The sequence below is a fragment of the Ammospiza nelsoni genome, chromosome 31 (assembly GCF_027579445.1).
Source record: "Ammospiza nelsoni isolate bAmmNel1 chromosome 31, bAmmNel1.pri, whole genome shotgun sequence".
Taxonomy (NCBI): Eukaryota; Metazoa; Chordata; class Aves; order Passeriformes; family Passerellidae; genus Ammospiza; species Ammospiza nelsoni.
The window spans coordinates 2,210,113-2,231,835 of NC_080663.1; the positions used below are offsets into that span (position 1 = coordinate 2,210,113).

Here is a 21,723-nt window from a genome sequence, read left to right on the forward strand (position 1 = left end):
GTGAAAAGGCCCCTCTGCTCCTTCCAAGAACTGGGACTGAAACCCCCAGCCTGGGCAGGTGTGTGGGGGAGGCAAGCTGACCAAAGCGAGATGTTTGCCTGCAGGTTGTGACCGCTGGACCAAGAAGACAATGGCTCTTGCTTACTGCTGAGAGCATGGACTACCTGTTACATCTGTTCCTTATTGTATCTGTTCCCCACCCCCCCCCCGCAATTTTCAATAGAGTTATCCTAATAAAGACCTCTGAGTTAGCGAGAGACTTCGAGATCTCCCCGACGTAACAGCGGATCCTCGACTGGACTGGACCAAAGGACTTTGTCTCTATGTTTGGTAGCTCTATCCCCTCTCTCTTTCTCTCTCTCTCTCTTTTGTCTCTCTCTCTTCCCCCACCTTCTTCTCTCCCTTAATCCCTCTATCACATTTTGCTGTGATCATTCAATAAAGGTGCATTTGTTTCGATTATCATTGCAAACCCCCTTGTATCATGTCGGCTCTTTTTGCACCCTGAGATCAAATCCATGAGCCATCACGAAACCCGTCCATGAGGACGGATCGTGACACCCCCCGAGGACCCCTCCCCAAATTCCCCCCCAAAGCCCCCCCAGCACCCCCAGACCCTGCTAAAACCCCCTCAAGTTTCCCCCAGATCCTCCCCAAATCCCCCCCAAACCTCCTCAAGACCCCTCCCCAAATTCCCCTCACGACCCCTCCAGGACCCCTCACCTGTCCCTGCGCCTCCTCAGCAGCTCCTGGAGCCCCCCGTCCTCTCCCAGCGCCTCCCCCGCTCTCTCCAGCGCCTCCCGCAGGACCCGCCCGAGCCCGGGGCGGCTCCCGGGGGTCCCTGAGGGGGCCTCGGGGGGCGGGGGGGAGGGGGAGGGGGCGCCCGCTCCATGCCCGGCCCCGGGGTCAGGGGGCGCTGCTCCATGCTTGGCTCTGATTGGCTGCAGTGGCGCAAGGAGGGTGGGAGTTGGTGAGGGGAGGCATGCGATGATTGGTTGGTTTGGTGCGTGAGAGGCGGGCGGTGGGGAGGCGTGCGGTGATTGGCTGGATCAGTGCACAGAGAGGCTGGTGTTCCTGAGGGGAGACCTGCGGTGATTGGCTGGTTTAGGACGGGGCGCGAGTTTTTTACAATAAAAAACTCTCAGGCTAAGATATGGGAGTAGAAATAACAGTTCTTTATTAAGAAGAATTAAAAATACAAATGCAGTAGTACAAACAAAAAAAAAAACAGTGATAGAGTCAGTATCCTCCAGGAATCCAGTGAAACAGGTTCATCCTCTTGGAATACAGTGGGAATAGGGCTGATCCTTTGGGAATCCATTTCCTAACTCCCAAAGGCAGGTGAAAGCCAGGGCCATGGAATTTTTACAGGGTATCCCAAGGGTGGAGTTGGGGTTTGGGTCAGGGGAGGAGTTCTTAGCACCATAAGGAGGGTGAGATCAAATTCCTGCCTCTTAGCAACAGCAGTACTCCACATAGAACGCATCCCCAAATCCTAAATTCCCTCTAAAACAACTGAGAAATTATGCAACGTCAGATATATTCAATCAATTTCCTTCATTTAAACCAGTTTGGGGTGTTTTTAAAGGATGAAGGTGAAGTAGAGGAAAATTAAGGCCAAACCAAAAGTCTAAGCAACCAGGTGTGTTCTCAACATGGATCACAGGGAATGTGGCTCACCTGGGCTGTGCCCAAGTGCCTCCTCCAGTGGGGGATGGAGCTGGAGCAGTGCACGAAGCTCTGCCCGCACTCGGGGCACTCGCAGGGCTTCCCTTAGTGGTGCCTCCGTTGGTGTTGGGTCAAGTTAGAGCTCTGTGAGAAGCTCTTCCCACACTGGGGACACTCGTAGGGCCTCTCCCCAGTGTGGATGCGCCGGTGGGTGATGAGGGTAGAGTTGTGCTTGAATCCCTTCCCGCAGTCGGGACAGCGGAAGGGCCTCTCCTCTGTGTGAATCCGATAGTGCAGGAGGAGATTTGAGCTGGTTGGAAACCTCTTCCTGCATTTATCACACTCGTAGGGCCTGTCCCCAGTGTGGATGCGCCGGTGGGTAATGAGGGTGGAGTTGTGCTTGAATCCCTTCCTGCAGTCGGGGCATTGGAAGGGCCTCTCCTCTCTGTGAATCCGATAGTGCTGGACGAGATTGGAGCTGCTCTGAAACCCCTTCCCACACTTGGAACACTCATAGGACCTCTCCCCAGTGTGGGTCCTCTGGTGCTGGATCAGGCCGGAGCTCTGGCTGAAGCACATCTCACACTCGGAACACTTGTACGGCCTTTCTCCAGTGTGGGTCCTCTGGTGCACAATCAGGATGGAGCTCAGGCTGAAGCTCCTCCTACACTCCCCACACTCGTAGGGCCTCTCCCCAGTGTGGGTCCTCTGGTGCTGGATCAGGCCGGAGCTCTGGCTGAAGCAAATCCCACACTCGGAACACTTGTACGGCCTTTCTCCAGTGTGGATCCTCTGGTGCACAATCAGGTCGGAGCTCAACCTGAAGCTCTTCCCACACTCCCCACACTCATAGGGCCGTTCCCCAGTGTGGATCCTCTGGTGCACAACCAGGTGGCAGTTCCACCTGAAGCTCTTCCCACACTCCACGCACATGTGGGGCTTCTCCCCACCAGGGAGCTGCTCATGGAGCACCAGCTCCGAGCTCTGGCTCCGTCTCCGGCCGCCTTCCTGGCCCAGGCTGGCTCTTTCCCCCTCAGATCCCCGCCAGCTGCGTTTGCAGCCCCTCCTCGTGCAGCATCTCCGGGGCTTTTCCTCCCCGTTGGCTTCCTGCGCCGTGGAGCCGCTCAAAACGGCCTCTTCCACCAGGTTCTGCCGTAGGCATTTGTCCTCCCTCCTCTCCCTGCTCAGCTCCTGCTCTGGGGGAGGATGGAAAAGGACAGGATGGGATTTGCCTCCGTGCCACAGGCAAGGGCAAGGAGATCCCCCCAGGGCTGAGCTGCAGCCGGGGCCATGGTGGGCTGGGAGATGGAGCAGCACAGAGGGGAAAGGGGCACTGACTTCCTCCTCACCTGCCTCAGTGTCCCGGGGCATCTTCCTCTTCCTCGCAGCCTCCCAGGCCTTGGCAATGGGAAATCCTGGTTTGGGGAAAACAATGGATGAGACCGTTTGTAGGAGTGTCAGGGGTAGGATGGTCGGGACAGACGGAGAAGAGAGATCTCTGCAGCCAGGTCGTGGAACTTGCGGTTTATTGCAAAGGGCCTGGGTGTAGGGCCCTGCTTGGAGCTGCCAGGCACAGCTCGGAGCAGGCCCGAGACTAGAGAGGGGTAGAGAGGATGAGCGGGTAAAAGACGAAGACAGGCAAGAGCATAACACAGTAACGTTCCCATTACAACACAATAAGTTTTCTTCTGTGTTGAATATTCTACTTCTCACCAACCAATCTAGTACAAGATACAAATCCTACAGAATTTACATACAGTGTGTAAGAATCATTACATCACCACACTGTGTTACATTTTACGCCCTAAAAACTCCTCTTTGGACCCCTTCTGTTGAGCTAGTAGGGTCTGCTCTGACCCTTGAATCTGTTTGCAAGCAGAGGGAATTGTTTCAACAAAAGGGGATTACCTTCAGTGGGCCACACCATTGTTTTCCAGTTGTTCACTAACTGAGGTATCTCAGAGCTTGCTTTCATTTCAGTCTCCCTTATACTTTCTATATTCTCAAAATCTTTTGTAAGACAATCGTATTTATAAGTTTTTCCTGTTTCACCTTCCCCAACACACACTGAGTTTGAAGGTCCCTGTGTCCGAGTTCATCTCTACAAGTCACTGGCCACCTTGGCTCCAGAAAAACCTCCCAAACACCAAGATTCAGCCCTGAAAAAGCCTCCCAGGAGTTCCCCATCCCTGGTCCCTCCTCTCTGGTGTTCAGGGGTTTTCCCCCATCCCAGCCGTTGGGGGTCATGCTTGGATTGGAGGTCCCCCTTGTGCCCGGTGCCCGCTCTGCCCAGGCAGCTGGCAGTCCCAGCAATGCCAAAAGCTCCCCCCGCTTCGCTCTCCCCATTTCAGGATGCCGGGGCTGCTTGGGCTCCCGGGCTCCCTTCTCCCCTCATTCTCTGCTCTGGGCTGCAGCAGTTCCAAGGAGTCCCCACTGCCCCTCTCCAGGCTCTTGAGGTTCCCACCAATGGCGGCGCTTCCCCCTCTCTGGGCTCCCCCCTTTGGGCTCCTGGGGGACACAGGGCTCTGCTCCTCCAGGCTGCCTCTGCCGGCAGCCGCCACCACCACCCCCGATGTCCCCCCGAGGGGCCTTTTCCGCTCAGCCTTGGACTTCTTCATTCTCCAAACATCCCCAAAAACCCAACCCAGGGACCCTCCGGGATATCCAGGCCGAGCTCCCCCTCTCTGCTCACAGGCGCAATTGGGGGGACGATGATCCCACAGGTGGGGGCTGCGAATTCAGGCAGGGATCGACAGCATGGTTCCCTCAGCTCAGCCTTGATCCGCCTTTGTTCCTCCTCTTCCTCCCCACTCCTCCCCTTCCATCCCCCATCCACCTCCCCCTCTGTCTTATCCCCACCTCCTTGTCCTCTTCCATCCCTCCCCTTCCATCCCTCCTCCTCCCTAACCCCACCTCCTTCTCCTCCTTCCATTGCTGCTCTCTCTCTGCCTTCATCCCTCCTCTTCCATCCCTCCCCCTGCTCCTCCCCCCTAACCCCACCTCCACCTACCCCTCCATCCTGGCCCTTCCCTCCCTCCTCCTCCTCCCCCAGCAGCAGCCACACCCTCAGTGCCCTCACAGCCCTCGCAGCCCGTGGCAGGAGCGGGGATGGAGCCGGGACAGGTCGGGATGGGCAGCGCGGGGCTCTCGGCTGCTCCGCTGCAGGCAGGGGGAACCCAGCCCGGCCCAAAGGAGAGGAAAACTGGGAAAACTGGGAGCACATCACAAAGCTAGGGATGCAGCAGAAGATGGAGACAAAAGAGTTATGTTAATAATAATTCCAAAGGAGGAAAAGCTGGAAATTCCAAAGTTTAGGGAAGCTGAGAAAAAACAATTACACAAGATAGGAAGTGAAAAAGATAAACCAGGGAAATGGAAACTTCTTGAAGGAAGACAATTTCATAATAAAATGTGCTTACTAGGAAAATATTAGAACACTTGCATCAGAAAACCCACTGGGGTAGTCAAGCTTTGTGTAATCATTTTTTAAGGAAGCATGTGTGCACTGGGATTTTTGGAGTAGCAAAGCAAGTACCTGAAAGAGGCTTAATTTGCCAAAGGAGAAATAAAAAGGTGAAGAGAAAAACAACATTTGGAGGTCATGAGTTAGCTGGTTGACCATTTCAAAGTATCCACGCAGAAGTTTAGATTTGTTAGGCTCTGGATTTATTTGTTAAAAAAATTGATTAATCTAGAAGAAAGAGAATATGCCACATGTTAGACAGGAGATTTCAGGAGAATAAAAATCTTTGAAGTATCAGAAACACCAGAGGAAAAAAAAAAAAAGGGGGGGGGGGAAATGAAAGGGAAGGGAACAAGAGGAAAAATCAGAAAGAGAGTGGGATGCTCTGCAGGCCTTGCCCCCTCCGTTCGCGGCCCAGGCGCCTGTCCCGGGTCCCGGCTCGCTGCCCGCCTCAGCTCCGCCTGCCCCGGTCTCCATCCCAGGTGCGGCCTCACTGCCCAGGGCAGCTCCACCTGCCCCGGCGCTGTCGCTCAATTTGTGTGCCCTGCTCCCACTGCCTGGCCCGCGGCCGCTCTGCCGGCCATGCTGGGGAAGATGGGGGTTGCTCTGTCCTGCCGCCTGCTCCGAGGTCACCGCGCCCACCGCACCCAGGGGGGGTCCCAGCCATCCCATCCCCGGCTGCCCTGCCCGTGCCACCTGCGCTGGGCACCGCCGCTGCTGCTGCGCTCTCCCACCTGCCTTTGCTCTGCCGGCAGCTGCCGGATCAGCCGCCATCAGCCATGTGGGGGCTACCCACACTCCGCCTCGGGCTCCACGGGAAGATCCCCCTCTGTTGATTCCGGCAGCAGACCCTGCCCACACTGCGACCGAGCCTCAGTGGGATATCCTCCCCTGACCCCGTCCTGCTCTGAGTTACGTCCCCTTGGTAACCACAGCTCCGGCTGTTCAGGGAAACTCTCTCTCTCTACAGGAAGTACTTTATCGAAACACTAGGAGCTCAGTTAAAAGGCAGCCTTCTCCAAATTCTTTCCAAGACACGGGAGAAAGGCCATAGAAGGTAAAAAAGTGAAAGAGTTAGATGAAGGGATTGCTCTATTTCCGTTCAGAGAGGTTCCCATGGGAGGGATGCGTTGCCCCGCCCCGCGGGAGCCACCAGCGCCCCTGCCGGCCGTGCCCGGAACTGCACCCAAGGGGAAAGCGCCGCAGCCCAAAGGCCGGGACTGGGTCCGGGCTCTGTTTGCTGTCAGTGCCGCAGCTGTTGGTGTTTGTTTGCTTTATTATACACACTAGTAAAGAACTGGTATTCCTATTCCCATATCTTTGCCTGAGAGCCCCTTCATTTCACTACTTTAAAAATCAAGAGGGAGAGGGTTTGCATTCCCCATTCCAAGAGAGGCTTTTTCTGCCTCCCCGAGCAGACACCTCTCTTGTAAAGCAAGACAAGCACCCACAGGCACTGAGGGGGCTGCAGGAGGGGCACAAGAAGGCCCTGCAGCACTTGGGCACAAAGGCACAGCAGGTGAATGCAAGAAGGGAGCAGCAAAAGGCCAAGCTGAAGGCAAAGGCCGGGGCACAGTTCCTACAGCCCCTGAGGAATCAACCCCAGGGCCCAAGGGGGCCCCAGCACCCAGGGCACGGCTCGGCCACAAGCACCTGGCAGAGGCATTGCCCTCCTCGGCAGGGGAGAGCCCACCCAAACAGCCCCTGGCAAGGAACCAGGGCTCCAGCTGCAGGGCACAAGGACACTGCAAGCACAGACAGCAGCACCCTCAGGACCAGCAAGTCCACCCCTTGATGGACATGGATTGGCAGGGCTGTCACAGCTCCCATCACACCAGGGACCTTCCACACTGGAGCCCTTGAGAACATTCAGGGTGGGTCTGCATTGAGAGGAGGCATTTCCTGATGGACACAGGGGCCTCTCAATCCACTCTGAATCTCAGACCCAAGGGTGGGAAAATGGCAAAAATGTCTTTGATTAAAGACATGAAGTTTTATTGTCTCCTAATTGTGATTATAATTTACTGCGAAGGGATTTGATCACTAAACTCAGAACGAAAATTAATATTATAAAAAGTGATACAGAGGCTAGTTCTGTTTCATCTCTGAGTCCAATGTCTGGCAAGGCCTATGATGAAGTGAATCCAGCAGTGTGGGCAGCCTCAGGGAAAGAGGGAAAATTAGATATGGAGCCTCTACAAATTACTTTAAAGCAACCAGGACAAGCAATACCCTGTTCCAAGAGAGGGAAGGAAGGGCTTACAGCCTGGTATTGAGTCCCTGTTAAAGGCAGGGCTTTTGGAGCCAAGGATGTCTCCCTACAACACTCCTATCCTGCCAGTCAACAAACTGGATGGACGGACAGGAGGAGGAAACACAGAATTTTCAAGTGTTAAAATGAAGATTAACTGAGGTGGCTGGCCTGGGACTTCCAGACAGGGAAAATTAATTTTAATTATAGGTGGATATTAAACAGGGTCTTGCCAAATGTGTTCTAGTGCTAAAATATTTGACCCTATATAGGACCTCCTATACTTCAAGTCTGGCATCAAGTTAAAGCTCTGACAACCTAAACAGCCTCTAAACGGATGAGCAGGGCTCGGTTATTATAGTATGAAACTTGTTCAATGGCACAGGAGGATTTAGAACTAAGGACAGGGCAAGGGTTTAACCCAGCCTCCTGTTTGAACAGCCTGGAGAGGGGCTGGCAAGGAACCCAGGACTGCACTCAAGGGACAGAGCTCCAGACCCAGGCTGGGACAGATTGATGATGGGACATTCCCTGGCCTGAGGGAGAAAATGTGTTTGTGGATGGCTCTGTAAGGGCAGCTGAAGGGAAAAGAGCTACAAGACAGGCTGTTATTAAGGAAGGGGAATCCGACACAGCGCAGGTCACCGCCCCATGCTCAGCTCAACCCGCGCAGCTGTGGGTACTTGTGAGAGCCTGGCACTGAAATGCCCTGAGCAGGAAGGCTTCAATATCTTCTGCTGACACCATGGCACCTAACAGGGGGGCAAAAGCAATTCTCACTGCTTCAGCAACCACTGGAGCAGATATCAAGGCACATTCTCCCACAGGAAGCTGGGCTGGCACAGAGCCTGCCCTGGCACTTTGCTGCTGCCAACACCCAGCCAGGACATCGGCTCCTGCCTAAGGAGTGCAAAGCAGCACCACTGGTGGCCAAGGGGCCCATGCCAAGTGTCCCTGAGGCCAGAAACAGCCGCCAGCACAGCTCAACACGGGGGGACCCCTCAGCCTGGCCTCAAGGGCTCTGAAGCCCCGGAGATTTGCACTTCCCGCCCGCAGCAGGAGGATGGGAGGCCGCCCCTGAGCCTGCCCTGAAGGCAACGCAGCAGCAGCCAGGGCTCCACAGCGGGCCAAGCCCCTGCGCCTGCCCACAGATCCTCGCCTGGAATCCTCTGCAATCCTGGCCACCCTCCTCTGCCAGCTCCAGCCACTGGGGCCAAGCCTTGCTGCCACTGCTGCAGCTTCTGTGCTGGCTGGGCCTGCACTGCCACAGCTGCTGGGGAACACCACGGCACAATTCCACTCTGGGGCTCACTGACACCCACACTCTGGGCTGCCTGCCATTGCACTGCTGCAAAATGTACCAAGTTTATTTCTAAAAAATCTTCTTTCTCTGCTCAGAAGGGTCTCTCTAGTCAAAGGTTTGCCTTGGGGAAAGGAATTTTAAAGGTTTTATTTAAGGGCTGCTACACCACTCAATGGAGATGAGTTTAACATCCCAACAGACTGGGAATAGCTCAAAAGACACCCACAGAGATAACGACCAGCATCCAAACATCAACATTGCCCAGCAGCAAACAGCAACCAACAGCTACCCCAGACACTGCCCCCGGCAGAGCTGGAGACACCTGGGCTGGAAAAGGCTGAGAAGGAAACCCAGGAGTGTGGAGACCGAATTCACATCAGAGGGGAAGAAATCCGGATCCAACAGGAAACCAAATACTAAAAACTTACAAAACTTGGAAACAAGGAACATTAAAGCAGTGGATTTAGGTTGGTTCCGACTACATTAAGTTTAGGAAAAATCGAGTAAAATTCACATGGCATGGAATGATTTTCTCTGCACAGCCAGGCTATTTGTGAAAGAAATTATTTCTGTTGCACATCCAGGCCAGAACCAAGGAATGCCTTGACTCTCTAACACTAAAGACATTCTTGGAGAGCTTTTGTTTTCCCTGCAGTTTCAGTGATAAGATTACAACATGATAATACCTTTTTATAATAATTTCCACTTTATATTGTCAGGTGGGTTTTGGACAGAAGTGTGAGAATCAATTTTTGGTCTGGGTTTTTCCAAGTTCTCCTTCATGGTGCATTTGTACAACTGAAGAGCTTTAACCGTAATACTTTCAACTCGTAAATAGTTAATACTGCTTTTTAAAACACAGCAGATTCTTGGGGGGCCACATGTGACTCACCAGATGGCTGCCCTGGAAGAGAAGCTCCATTCCAGGCAGCCTCCACAGGAGCCTTAGAAATGCAAATGAACACTGCTGGGCAAAGTGTGGACAATGCACCTGGGTCTCTTGCCCGGGGCAGGAATTGGGCTGATTCCCTCTGCCCCTCACCCCAAGCTCTGCCTGCTGGCACTGATGGAATTTGCACAGCTCAAGGCAGAGCCCAGGGGGAGGATATCTGACCCTGCAACACAAACGGGTGAAGCTGCAAAGGGAAACAGCAAATGGACAATGTTGGGAAAACTTCACTATAAATAAGGGGGGAGGAATCATCCCTCTGCCCACTCCAACATGTGCTGTCACTGTCTTTGTTATATAGCATATATTAGAGCACTGGGGATTTTTTGCTACCATAAATTCAGGGAAATCAGTTGTGATTACAACTATTGGCTCGTTTAATTAGAGCAAACCAGTCAATTGATGCAGCCCTGGCTGGAGAGAGCAGCCAAAAATGGGGAAAAGATGAACGGCCAGCAGAACAAATCCTACAACACCATGGACCTGCCCCTGGGAACCCGAACCAATTCATATCAGGAGCCACAGAACCCATTTCTCATTTCAATGGCATCACTAGATTACAAGCTGTCCTCGGAATAACCAACCAGACAGCTCCAGCTCCTGACCTTCCTGCTGGCCAGTCCACCGAAATGAGGAACGCAACACTTAACCATGGGATGGGATCAGATCATCTGTTAGCAGAAAAAAGAGGAATTTGTGGAAAATTAAATGTCTCCAACTGCTGTTGGCATATAGATGACAAAGGAAAAGTGGTGAAACAGATAACAAAGGAAACAAGAAAGCAGTTCATGTATTTGTCCAAACGTGGAAAGGATGGGAATGGGACACGGTTTTGTGGCTCCCTGGCAGACCATGGGTTAAACGAATGCTGTTTCTCCTCTGATCTGCTGCAGCAACTCTCATCTTTTTACCATGCTCCACACCTTGAGAGTGCAGCTCATTCGGCAGCGGAGAGAGGGGATGCAGGTGGCAGCCAGGCCTCCAGATCCGGAAACGGCAACAGAAGGACAGGGAATGAGGGCACTGAGAATAATCCCAAAACCAAGGAAGACTCAGTAAGGAAAAAAGAGAAGAAAACCTGAAAATAAAAAGAAAATAAAATTAAAAAGAAAAAACATTCACTGAGTGAATCTGCCCGGAGATTAGGTCAGGGACTCATAGATAAGGAAGGGAGAAACCATCAGTTTCAACAAATGTTGCTATTTAACAGGGACTGCTGCTCAGAGAAAGTCCCGCTAAAATTCCTAAACTTCAGGAATTTTGTTCTTCAGGAGAAGAACAAAGACTTAACAGAGCCATGAAAATCAACTGTTATACGAAAGTAGGGGTGCACATTAACGAGGACATGCAGTTGGTGGATCGGGAAGTCTCAATCTTCCAAGTACCTCAGCCAGGGGGCAAAGGGAGAGGGAGATGAGCCGGGAAAATGAGGATAAAAAGGAGGCTGCGAACTACAACAATGGCAGAGAGCGCACGGCAAATGCCCCACGGCCTCTCCCTCTGCTCAGCAATAAAGTCACTTTTACAGGACTCCTCTGTCTCCTCTGCGCACAGAAACCTCCGGCCACGGCAATTTCCCCGCACAGCTCCGGGCACGGGGCAGCCCCCTCTGTCCCAGCCACAGCAACCGGGCCGAGCCAGCGCTGCTCCGGCAGCGGCTCCTGCCGAGGCAGCGGCCGCAAGGAGACCGCGGGCAGCCGCTCCCGCAGCGCCCTCATGCCAGCGGCAACACGCGCCGGACACGGCACAACGAACCCGCCCGAGCCCCCTGCCGCCCCCGAGGCCCGCAGCCAGCCCCGAGCCCCCGCACAACCCAGCGCGGCTCCCACCTGCGCTGCGGCCGCCTCTGAGCTCTGCCGCCGCCTCACCGCGCTCCGGCCGCTGCCGCGGCTCACGGCACCGCACACACTCTCTGACAATGGCGCCGCTGCCCAGCCACGGCCGCCCTCAGCCCGCCCGCGGGCCCTGCTCCGCCCTGCTCCCACCAATCAGCGCGCCACAACCACGACTGACGGCACCATCGCCCAATCCCAGCCAGGGGCGGGCTCTGCACACGGCACAGCCCCGCCCCGTGCTCTCAGGGCCCCCCGGGCCGCGTGAGGGCAGAGCCGGAGCTGAGGAACAGCCCTGGAACGGGCCCGGGCCCGAGGGGATTGAGCTGAAACCCAAACAAACTTCTCCGCACCTCCCGCCACAGCTTTCCCGGCACTGCGGCTCCGGTGGCTCCGGCTCAGCCGGAAGCCCTGGAGCCTCATTTCTCCTACCCCTAATTAAGAGCATCAGTGCATCGCTTTGATTTCCCCCAAAAAGAGAAAACCACCCCAAACCCTGTGGATGAGTGGGGGAGGGGAGAGATTTCGGACAGAAAACTCCAAAAACTCAGAGCAGGATAATGAGAAGTGACTGAAGACCCTTAAATGAAGCTTTCCCCCACGCCTCCCTCCTTCCAGCTGCGCCTCCTACCCCGGCAGTGACGCAGACAGGGAATGGGGCCGGGCTCAGTTCATGGCCCGGGGCTTCTCCCTCTGCTCAGGGACAGGAGTCGTTCCCCTGCTGCACCCTGGGCTCTCTCCCACCGGAGACTTCTCCAGGAACTTCTCCAAGCCGAGTCCATCCCATGGGGCACAGGCCCCTCCAAGTGCTGCAGCGTGGGTCACTGTGCCCCGGGGTCAGTCCTGCCAGGACAGGCTGCTCCAGCGGGGCCCTCTGGCCGCGGGGTCACAGCCTCCTCTCAGGCATCGCCGTGCCCAGCGTGGCTGCTCCGGGGGCTGCAGGGGGATCTCTGCAGCCCCATGGATCTGCAGGGGGATCTTGGCTGCCCCGTGGATCTCTGTATCTGGCACCGCCGGTTTTGGAGGCACCAGGAATAGGCTGAGCTCTGCCTGAAGCTCTTCTCACATTCCCCACACCCTTCCCAGCACAGGGAGGCTTTTACCTCCTCTCAGCTCCCCAGGCTGCGTTTGCAGCCCCTCCTCGTGTGGGATCTCTGGGCCTTGTCCTCCCCGGTGGAGATGGGAAAGGAACGTGGATGGATGAAGGACAGAATGAGGAGAGGAAGTAGGGCAGACAAGGAGAAGATGGGATTTGCCTCCATGCCAGAGGGAAGGGGAAGGAGATCCCCCCAGTCCATCCCTGGCAGGATGGCGTTGGCAGTGAGGCTGTCCTGCAGCGATGCTGGGCTGGGAGATGGAGCAGCAGAGAGGGGAAAGGGGCAGTGATTCCTCCTGCCCTGCCTGGCTGTCCCAGCCTGGAGCGTCCTGGCGCTGCCGAGGCCCTTGGAGCGTCCGGCACTCCGGAGCCCGAAGCTCACGGCTGCTTTATAAAGCTGACAAAGTCGGCAGGATGGGTCTGGGCATGATCTGCAGCAAACTGGGTTTATTGGTACAGGAACAGGGCACAGAGCTGAACTGGGCCCAGGGACAAAGACAGGGTGCAAGCTGAGGGCACAGGGGGTTTTTAGATGGGGTAGTGAGGGTGGAGCTGAGGGTCAGGGACCAATGGATATGGGGGGAAATGGTGCAAAGGATTGGTTAAGGGTCGGGTCAGCTAATCCGGAAACAGGGGCAGAGGAATGCAGTAAATTAGAGCCAATGGAGGGACAGAGAGGGAGAACATTATAGGGACTGACCAAAGATGGATAACATGGGTTGAACTGGGGTAATTAGGCCAACGGGCCAATGGGGCAACATAACTTTCCATAAATCAGCCTCACCATAAAGCCTCCATAAAGCTTCTCACCATAACCTTGAAATCTATTCTTCTTCTTGAGGACCAGTCCGCCACAGGTGGGAGATTGAGACTCCCATGGGCCTCCACACCAGTGCATCTTCCTTTTTCTTGCAGCCTCCTTCTCCTCTGTCCAGACAAAGTTTAGGATTGACAAATCCTGGCTTTGGGGGAAGAACAAGGGGTGAGCACCTTGGGTTTTTTGAGAAAGGAGCCTCACTCTTTGGAATTTTTGAAAGTTTAATAAGGAAAAATAAGGGGCAAATCAGTAACAGGGCTGGGTGCTTGGCGGTGGCCACAGGCACACTGGTTAACCACAGCAACTCTTCTTGTCTAGTTTCTCCAGTGTATTGTTCAAATACATATTCATAATGGTTATACACATTCAAACATTTCTCTGAACTTGTTTACATGCTCCAGGAATTCTTTAGGTTGGTTTAACCCCCAACTCACCGTTTTAGAGCACGTGCAGGAATCGTGCATTGCTGTTTTGAGGGTTGTGTGTCACTCCCTCACAAGGGCTCCTGTTCTGTGGTTTCAGCAGGTGACAGTTATTGACAGTGGAAGGGTCAGTGGCAGGGCTCCTCATCACATCCCTTCCTTAAATGTTATCTGACCATGCAGACAGTTTTAGATACTTCTACAAGTACTTGAAGGAACATTATCTATTTCACAAACATCTCTGAAGTGTTACTGTCAGTTATTTATAAAAATAAAAGCATTACTTATTATTTCACAACTACAGCTACTTCTGCAAAAGTTAACATTCTAATGCACAACAAATGACATCCACTTTAATATTTTGCAAAAGCCAAAACTATAATGTATGTTTTTCACACTGTCCACAAACTAAAATATCATCCATAAATGATGTTCTGAGGATATGAGCTACACCGGGGCCAGGGCATTGGCCACAAAAAGCTGACAAATTACACTATAGCAAAAACAGTTAAAAGTGATTAGAAACTGTACTCTATCAAAATCAGTGTGATTAAGAATATTTTGCAGAAGTCAATACCTAATAGCAAAAGCCAACACTACCCAGTTATTTATAACAAACCCAGGGCGGGTTTTTCCCTTGCATGGAGCACTTGGGCCTTCCCCGGGCCCCTTCTGCCCTCGTGCAGAGCCGGTGGCATTTTCCAGCACACCCAGTTTGTAACCGAGAGCCGGGTGCAGCCGAGAAGGCTCCAAGCGCCTCCTTCCAGGCTGACTCTGCAGGGGCCGAGGCTGCTCTGGGCTCTGCCAGGGCTCTGCTGGGGCTCAGCTCTGGGCCAGGCTGGGCCCGCTCTCCCCTCACATTGCTCCGGGCAGCTGAGGCACAGCGGGAGGAGGAAGGGACACGGCAAGGCAGTTGAGGGTTAAGAGAGTTTTTATTCAAACAACTGCCATAACAAACAGGCTGTCCTAACTGCCATAAACTAACTACCAGTGCTAACTACCCTAACCAACTACCAGTGCTAACTACCCTAACCAACTACCAGTGCTAACTACCATAACTAACTACCACTGCTAACTACCATAACTAACTAGTTGTCCTGACTACTGTAACTGAAAGCTGTCCTCAAGGGCTTCATCTCCTCTGCTGCTCCCTCAGTTGCTTTGCTGCAGTGATCAGAGGGGTCAGGCTGGAGAGAGGCTTGGCTGATGATAAAAATGGGTGCTGCCCAAAGGATACAAAGGAAAGAAATGAACTGTTACTTTCCAGAGTCAAGTTCCTCACAGGCTCTGTTGCAACAGGACAAAGGGAAATGATTTGAAACTCAGGAGAGGGAAGCAGGCTCAGATGAGATCTAAGGAAGAATTTTTTAACCAGGAGAGTGGGGAAACACTGACAGAAGGTGCCCAGAGATGTGGGAGGTGCCTCCTCCCTGGAAACATCCAAGCTCAGGTCAGGCAGGGCTCTGGGCCCCCTGTGCTGCTTGAAGATGTCCCCGCTCGCTGTGGGGCACCAGGCCCAGATGAGCTCCAAAGGAGCCTGCCAAGCCACAGCAGGCGAGGATTCTGCTTGCTCTGCGTGTGGAACGCAGCCAGACTGGAGACTGTCGGAGGGGGCACCACAAGAAAACCCCTCTCTGGCGCTGCTGCTTCCCCTGCAGCCCCTGGCCCTCACCTGCAGCAGCTCCTGGGCAGCCCAGCGCCGCTCCTCGTCCGGCTCCAGGCTGCACTCGAGGCAGTCCCGCAGCAGAGCCGACAGGCGCCGGGGCTCCTGCAGCTGCGGGGTCCCGTTCTGCCGGATCAGAGCGCGAGCCTGCAGGGAAAGCAAACTCAGCGCTCTGCCAGCTCCCTTCACACCCACACGGGCTCACATCCACCCCGGGGCCTCAGCCCCAGCTCCAGGGGCACTTTCCTCCCTGCCACAGATGCTGCTCAGAGCTCATTTTGCTATGCCAGCCAAAAAACCCAAACCCTGGGGCTGCCACAACCACTGCAACATCCAAATGATCTCGCCTTGAGAGCCAGTTTCATTGGCTGACTCTGTCAGTAGGAACCTCCATCAGAAATAGCCCATTTTGCTTCTCCAAATGGGGACACCAGCTTTACAGGCCATTTTCCAGAGTCAGTGTGGTCTGCCTGTGTTATTTCAGAGGATTCTTACATCAAGTGCATCTCTGCAGTGCCACTGACACTCAAGTAAATGCATTCCTGATGCCCCATCCCAGACACTGCCAGGCAAGGACCAGGAGGTTTGTGTTGCTGAAAGCTCAGGCTTGGTGACACAGAGAAAGTAGCTTGGACTAGGAAAGAAATACTTTAGACTTTGGGGATGTTAAACAATCATCCTTATGTTTTCAACAAGTTTTCCAGTGAGAAAAATCAGGGGGAAATCATCTCACAAAACCTCTTTTAGAAACTCCTGCAGAAAACTTGTTGGGTTTGGGGCTGGGATGTGGGGTTGCTGTGGGGTTTTCTTGCAAGGTAACATTAGAACTGATGCACTTGCTTCATATTTCCAGGTCATCCTCACAGTCAGATGAGCGGCAACAACATAAATTCCAAAGCAAATTGTTGCTGGAGACTGAAGAATATTCTTCTGTGCTGAGGCTGGAGTCCTCTGGGAATTCCCTTCCCATGTGCAGAAACCTTCAGCTGCTGCTCCCAGTGCAGGGTCCCCCTGTGCTCACAGGCCTCTGCAGCCACTGCAGAATTTGCCTCTTACCATGGCCGCCGTTTCCCTGAAGTAAGGAGGTTCTCCTTCCACCATCTCGATGGTCACAATGCCAAAGGCCCAGATGTCCACCTTGGGGCCATAAGGAGATCTGGTCACAACTTCTGGGGCCATCCAGTGAGCAGTGCCCACCATGGAGCTGCGCTGGTCCTGCTCAGGGCTGAGCTGAGCGCAGAGGCCAAAATCAGCTGAGGACAGAAACAAACCCTGTCAAAGGCAGCTGGAATGAGGAAACCAAGCACCAAGATTCCTCACTCTCAGTCTGAGAGTGCAGTTGTGAAGTCATCTGGAAAAGCCCTCAGGGCTGTAGCCAAGGAAAGATGGAACTGGACCCTTCAAGAAACCATTGAGGAAGGGTCAGGGGATGTGAGAGAGAAGAGGGGAAGAAGGCGGGAGGAGGAGCGGGGAGGGGGGGGAGGGATTGACCCGGGGGAAGAGAAGGGGGAGATGAGGAGAGGAGCAGAAACAAGAAAAGTAGCGGGGACCCCCCGGCCTTCATCGAGGTGTCCAGGGGGGGCCAGGAAGATGTGGAACCCGCAGCCAGGAGTGTTCCCAACACGGGGGGCTCCGACCCTGGGGGTCACCCGGGATTATCCAGCGTGGATCCTCCCACGGGGGATGGAGATGGAGCGGCGCACGGAGCTCGTCCCGCACCGGGCACTGCGGGATCCGCGGGCAGCGACCCCTCCCCCTGGGCGCAGCCCCCACCCTTTGTCCCCCTCCCTTTGCCCAAATCCGTCCCATCGCCCCCCCCAAACCCCTTCCCATCGCCCCCGAATAAACGGCCCCGGGCCCAACTGGGAAGCTTTACTGGGAGCACTGGGAGCAGGCACTGGGCGGGGGCAGAGCGCCAGCGGGGCTGGGGGGGACACGGGACCCCCCAAAATCAGCGGAGCGGGGACGGAGCGGGGGGTCTCGGCCGGGCTCGAGCTCATGGGGAGGGGCTGCGGCCGCCGCCGGCTCAGGAGCTCTGTGGGCAGAGAAAAGGGGGTGACACCGGGCTGGGGCCCCGGCGGGAGCGCACACGCTCCGCCACAGCGGGGACGCCACCCCCGGCACCCGCCCTGACCTTCTTGCGCAGGGAGAAGCCGAGCCCCAGCGCCAGGAAGACGAAGCCCAAGACGAAGCCCCTGATGCCCGTCAACATCTTGCTGCGGGCGGCGTCCGGCGGCATTTCTGGGGGGTCCGCAGGGCTCAGCACCCCCAAAACCTGTCACCGACACCCCGAGCCCCTCCCAGCGCCCTCCCTGTGGCAGCCAGCCCAGCCAGGGCCCCCTGAAACCTCCCTCCGATCCCTTTTTGTCCTGGCCAGGAGCCACCAAAGCCCCTCCCGTCCCTCTCAGCATCCCACAGCCCCGTCCCAGTTGCCCCCCAGCGCCCCAGGACCCCCAAAGCCTCTCGCAGTCCCTTGGCAACCCCAGCAGGACTCAGCCAGAGCCCTCCCAGTCTGTGCCCAGCACAACCGAGCTCATGGCGAGCCCCGCTTTGCCATCGCCGATCTCCTTCCAGCCCCTCGGGGCTCACTGCGATCCCTCCCAGTCACACCCGGGACCCCCAAACTCCCTCCCAGTCACACCCAGCATCCCCCCAACCCCATCCCACCCTCCCCAGCATTCCCCAAACCCCTTCCCAGCCCTTGCCCTGCACCCAGCCCCTCTCCCACTTCCAGCCCGGCTCTCTCCAGTTCCCTCCCCGTGGCTTCCAGCACAGCCCAGCGGCTCTGCCAGCGCCCCCAGGGGCTCCCCCGTACCCCAGTGCCGCCTCAGGGGCTGCTCCAGGCTGACGTGCTCCACCTGGCAGCTGTAGCTGAGCCCGCGCCGGGGCGGCGTTTCCAGCAGCACCAGCAGCTGGTAGGTCCAGTCCCCGTTGGGGACCACGTCGGTGGCCACCACGTGCTCCGAGAGCTCCTGCTGGCCCTGGAACCACCTCACCTGGATGGCAGCAGGGTAGAAATCCATCACGGAGCAGAGCAGGCGGCCAGGGCCGGGCTGGGAGCTCGAGGGGGGCACCAGCGAGATGGACACGCTGGGGGGCACTGGGAGAGACAGAGAAAGAGAGAGCGGGGACACACTGGGATCAGCTGGGGGCACTGGGAGAGAGAGGGGAGGGCTGGGGTGGGCTGGAGAGGGACTGGGATAGACTGGAATGGACTGCGAAGGGACTGGGAGCGATTGGGAGTGACTGGGAGTGACAAGGAATGGCCAGGGGAAAGTGGTGGGAGGGACTGGGGATGGGCTCGGATGGACTGGGAATGTGTTGGGAGGGAATGGGAGGGACTGAGAGGGACTGGGAGGGAGTTGGGTGGCACTGCGAGAGGTGGGAGGGGATGGGGGTATGCTGGGAGAGAGGGTGGACGTCTGAGAGTGAAGTGTGAGTGAACTGGGAATAGATTGGGAATTGATTTGGAGTGGCTGGGTGGGACTGGGAATAAACTGAGAGGGATTGAGAATGAACTGGAGACGATTGGGAGGGACTGGTCAGGTACAGGAGGCCCCGGGGATGGGCACAAGGAGGGCTGGGGGCTCTGGGGAGATTCCCAGGGAGGTTTTGAGGGGCTTCAGGGTCATTGGCAGGGTAGGGCCCGAGGGGACACGCTCTGCCCCGCGCTCACCTCGGCGCTCCACGGTGATCGCAGTGTAATAGTCGTAGTTGTACCGGCAGTACCAGTCCAGCGCAGTCCGTGCGTACTCCAGTCTAGTCGGGTCGCTGTTCATCTTCCTGGCAAACCTCTCCCCATAGGGGGTGAACCCCATGTGCAGCCCCACGTCGCTGTCGAACATCACGAACTGCTCCCGGTTGTAGATGTACCTCTCCACGAACCTTACCGTTTCCGTGCCGTTAATGAAGTGACACTCGCACTTAAACATGAGCTGAAACACCCCTGTGTGTGCCGGACACAGCTCAGGGGCCGCCCCCCGCTCCGCACCCCCAGAGCTCCGGGGCCCACCCCGGATCCCCACTCCGCACCCCCTGTGCCCCACGGCCGCCATGGGACCCTCCTGCCCGCGCTGCCGTTTCCTCTTTGCCGCCCTTCCCCCATTTCCCCTTCCACATCCTCTCCCCTCCCACCTCCGGCCGCTCCCAAAATCACTTTTGGGGTCCCATTTCCCCATTTTCCCACAAATCCCTCAATCTCCAGCCTCCCTCCGCTCAGTTTTGAGGTTCCCCCGTCCCCTTTTCCCCCCTTCCCCACCCTCTCCCACCGCTCCCTCTCCTTCCCCCACCCCTCAGCCCCTCCCGCTCTCCCTTTGGGGGTCCCTTCCTCCTCCGTTCCGGCCTCCCCCCTTCGCCCCCTTTTCCCCCTTCTCCCCCCCTGTCCCAGCGCCTCCCGCCCCCCGCTCACCCGAGAGCTCCGCGCCCGCACCCGGGGGGGCTCCCAGCACCACCATTGCCACCAGCAGGGCCCCAGCTGCCGCCCCTCGCCCCATGGCCGGGGCCGGGCAGGGAGCAGCAGCCCCAAAGCAGCCGCGCTGCGCTGGGAGCGCCAGTCCGGAGCAGGGCGGGCTCGGCAGCGCCGCGCGCTCTCATTGGCTGCCGCCGCTTCTGGGGAGCGATGGGCCACAGGCTCTGCCCGGCAACCGATGAGGCAATCCAACGCCCCGACCTCTCATTGGCTGTACTGCCTCCTGCCTGCGCTGCCATTGGCTGAGGCCTTTCCGGGACGCTGCAGCCCCGGGCTGGGGGTTTTTTGGGCAGGGGGAACCTTGGGGCGCTGGGCAGGTGGGAGCTCAGGTGAGCCCAGCAATGCGTGCCCAGGTGCGCGGCATCTCAGGGGTGTCCGTGGCGAGCGGTGACGCTGGCCCGATGCCAGGCACCCCCAGAGCCGCTCTGTCCCTGCCCCCGCAGCCGCACAGGGACAGAAAATGGAACCGAGGGTTCCTGCGTGGGGACAAGGACCGGGAGAGATCCCGCAGCAAATCCCACACGGGCACAACAGATCCGGCCTGGGCACACGGAGGGAATTTATTACCAACCAAATAACAGCAGCACAAGGAGAAGGGAAAGAAATCTCCCAACACCTTCCTCCTGCCCAACACGGATCACCCAGAACAGGGGTCACCAGGGCTCTGCCCAACGGGGGTCACTGGGGATCATCCAGGGCAGATTCTCCCATGGGGGATGGAGCTGGAGCAGCGCACGAAGCTCTTCCCACACTCGGGACACTCGCAGGACCTTTCCCTGGTGTGGAAGTGCTGGTGAGTGACGATCTCTGAATCCCACCTGAAGCTCTTCTGACATTCCCCACACTCCCAGGGCCTCTCCCCAGTGTGGATGTTCAGGTGTTCCTTCAGGGTGGAGCTGGAGCTGAAACCCTTCCCACATTCCAAACACTTGTGGGGCTTCTCCCTGCCATGAGGCTCCACCAGCTCTGAGCTCTGGCTGCATCTCCGGCCGCCTTCCTGGCTCAGGGAAGCTCTTTCCTCCTCACCCCTCCCTGGGCTGGGTTTGCAGCCCCTCCTCGTGAGCGATCTCTGGGGCTTTTCCTCCTCCTCCATCCGGCCACAGCTTGGGAATGACAAACCCTGGTTTGGGGGAAACCAAGGTGGGAGCGCCTTGGAGTAGAGGCTCCTCCTGGCCAGGTCCATCTCTGGAACTCAGCAGGAGTCTTGTGTCCATGAAAATCTCCACAAGGTCAAGATTCAGCCCGAAAAAGCTCTCCCAGGAGTTCCCTATTGCTGATCTCTCCACTTTTGGGGTTCCAGAAGTTTCCTTTCCTCAGGATCATGGGGGTCCAATGGTTCCAGGGGTTCTCCATTCTCTGGCGTCCTGCTTAGGGATGATCCAGGGGCTTTTGGGAGTCCATGGGGTCCCTTCTACCCTGATGTTCTACTTTGAGATCCCAGGGATCCCAGGGGTCCCTCCTCTCCAGGCTCCCCCCCTTTCCAGTCTGCCAGGGTCCCCCAGCTCTGGGATCGCCCCTCTCTGCTCTCCCCACTCTGGGGGTCCCAGGGGTTCCCCTCCTCTGCTCTCCTGGGGGTCCCCAGGACCAATGTCCTCCCCTGCCCATACTGGGCAATGGCCACGTGGGCCCCCAAAGATCCCCCAAGGGGCTCAGCTTTGGGCTCCTGCAAGATCCAAACCTACACACACAGAGAAAAAAACCTCCCAGAGACACCAGATGATATTTGGGGTCAATTTCACAATCTGCGAGCTCCAAACACACCCCAATAAAAAACCCTCACCGGGACCCCCC

General features: G+C 56.4%; 3 protein-coding genes and 1 pseudogene across 5 annotated transcripts in view; 2 read left to right on the forward strand and 2 right to left on the reverse strand.

The window, feature by feature from the left end:
- The window catches only part of LOC132085611 (class I histocompatibility antigen, F10 alpha chain-like), a 777,359-nt gene that overhangs the window by 279,432 nt on the left and 476,204 nt on the right, over positions 1-21,723 (forward strand). The window lies entirely within an intron of this gene.
- LOC132085575 (zinc finger protein 501-like) overlaps positions 1-21,723 on the reverse strand; it is a 220,807-nt gene that overhangs the window by 60,555 nt on the left and 138,529 nt on the right. The gene's annotated exons all lie outside the window — the stretch shown is intronic.
- Positions 1-21,723, forward strand: part of LOC132085561 (zinc finger protein 850-like) — a 221,297-nt pseudogene that overhangs the window by 22,735 nt on the left and 176,839 nt on the right.
- LOC132085506 (zinc finger protein 551-like) lies at positions 1,744-21,115 on the reverse strand. The gene is made up of 3 exons (XM_059490984.1): positions 21,083-21,115; positions 20,751-20,815; positions 1,744-2,656 (listed from the first exon to the last, which is right to left on the reverse strand). Exons 1-3 carry the CDS (start codon positions 21,113-21,115, stop codon positions 1,774-1,776), a joined length of 981 nt encoding a protein of 326 aa, XP_059346967.1. The 3' UTR covers positions 1,744-1,773.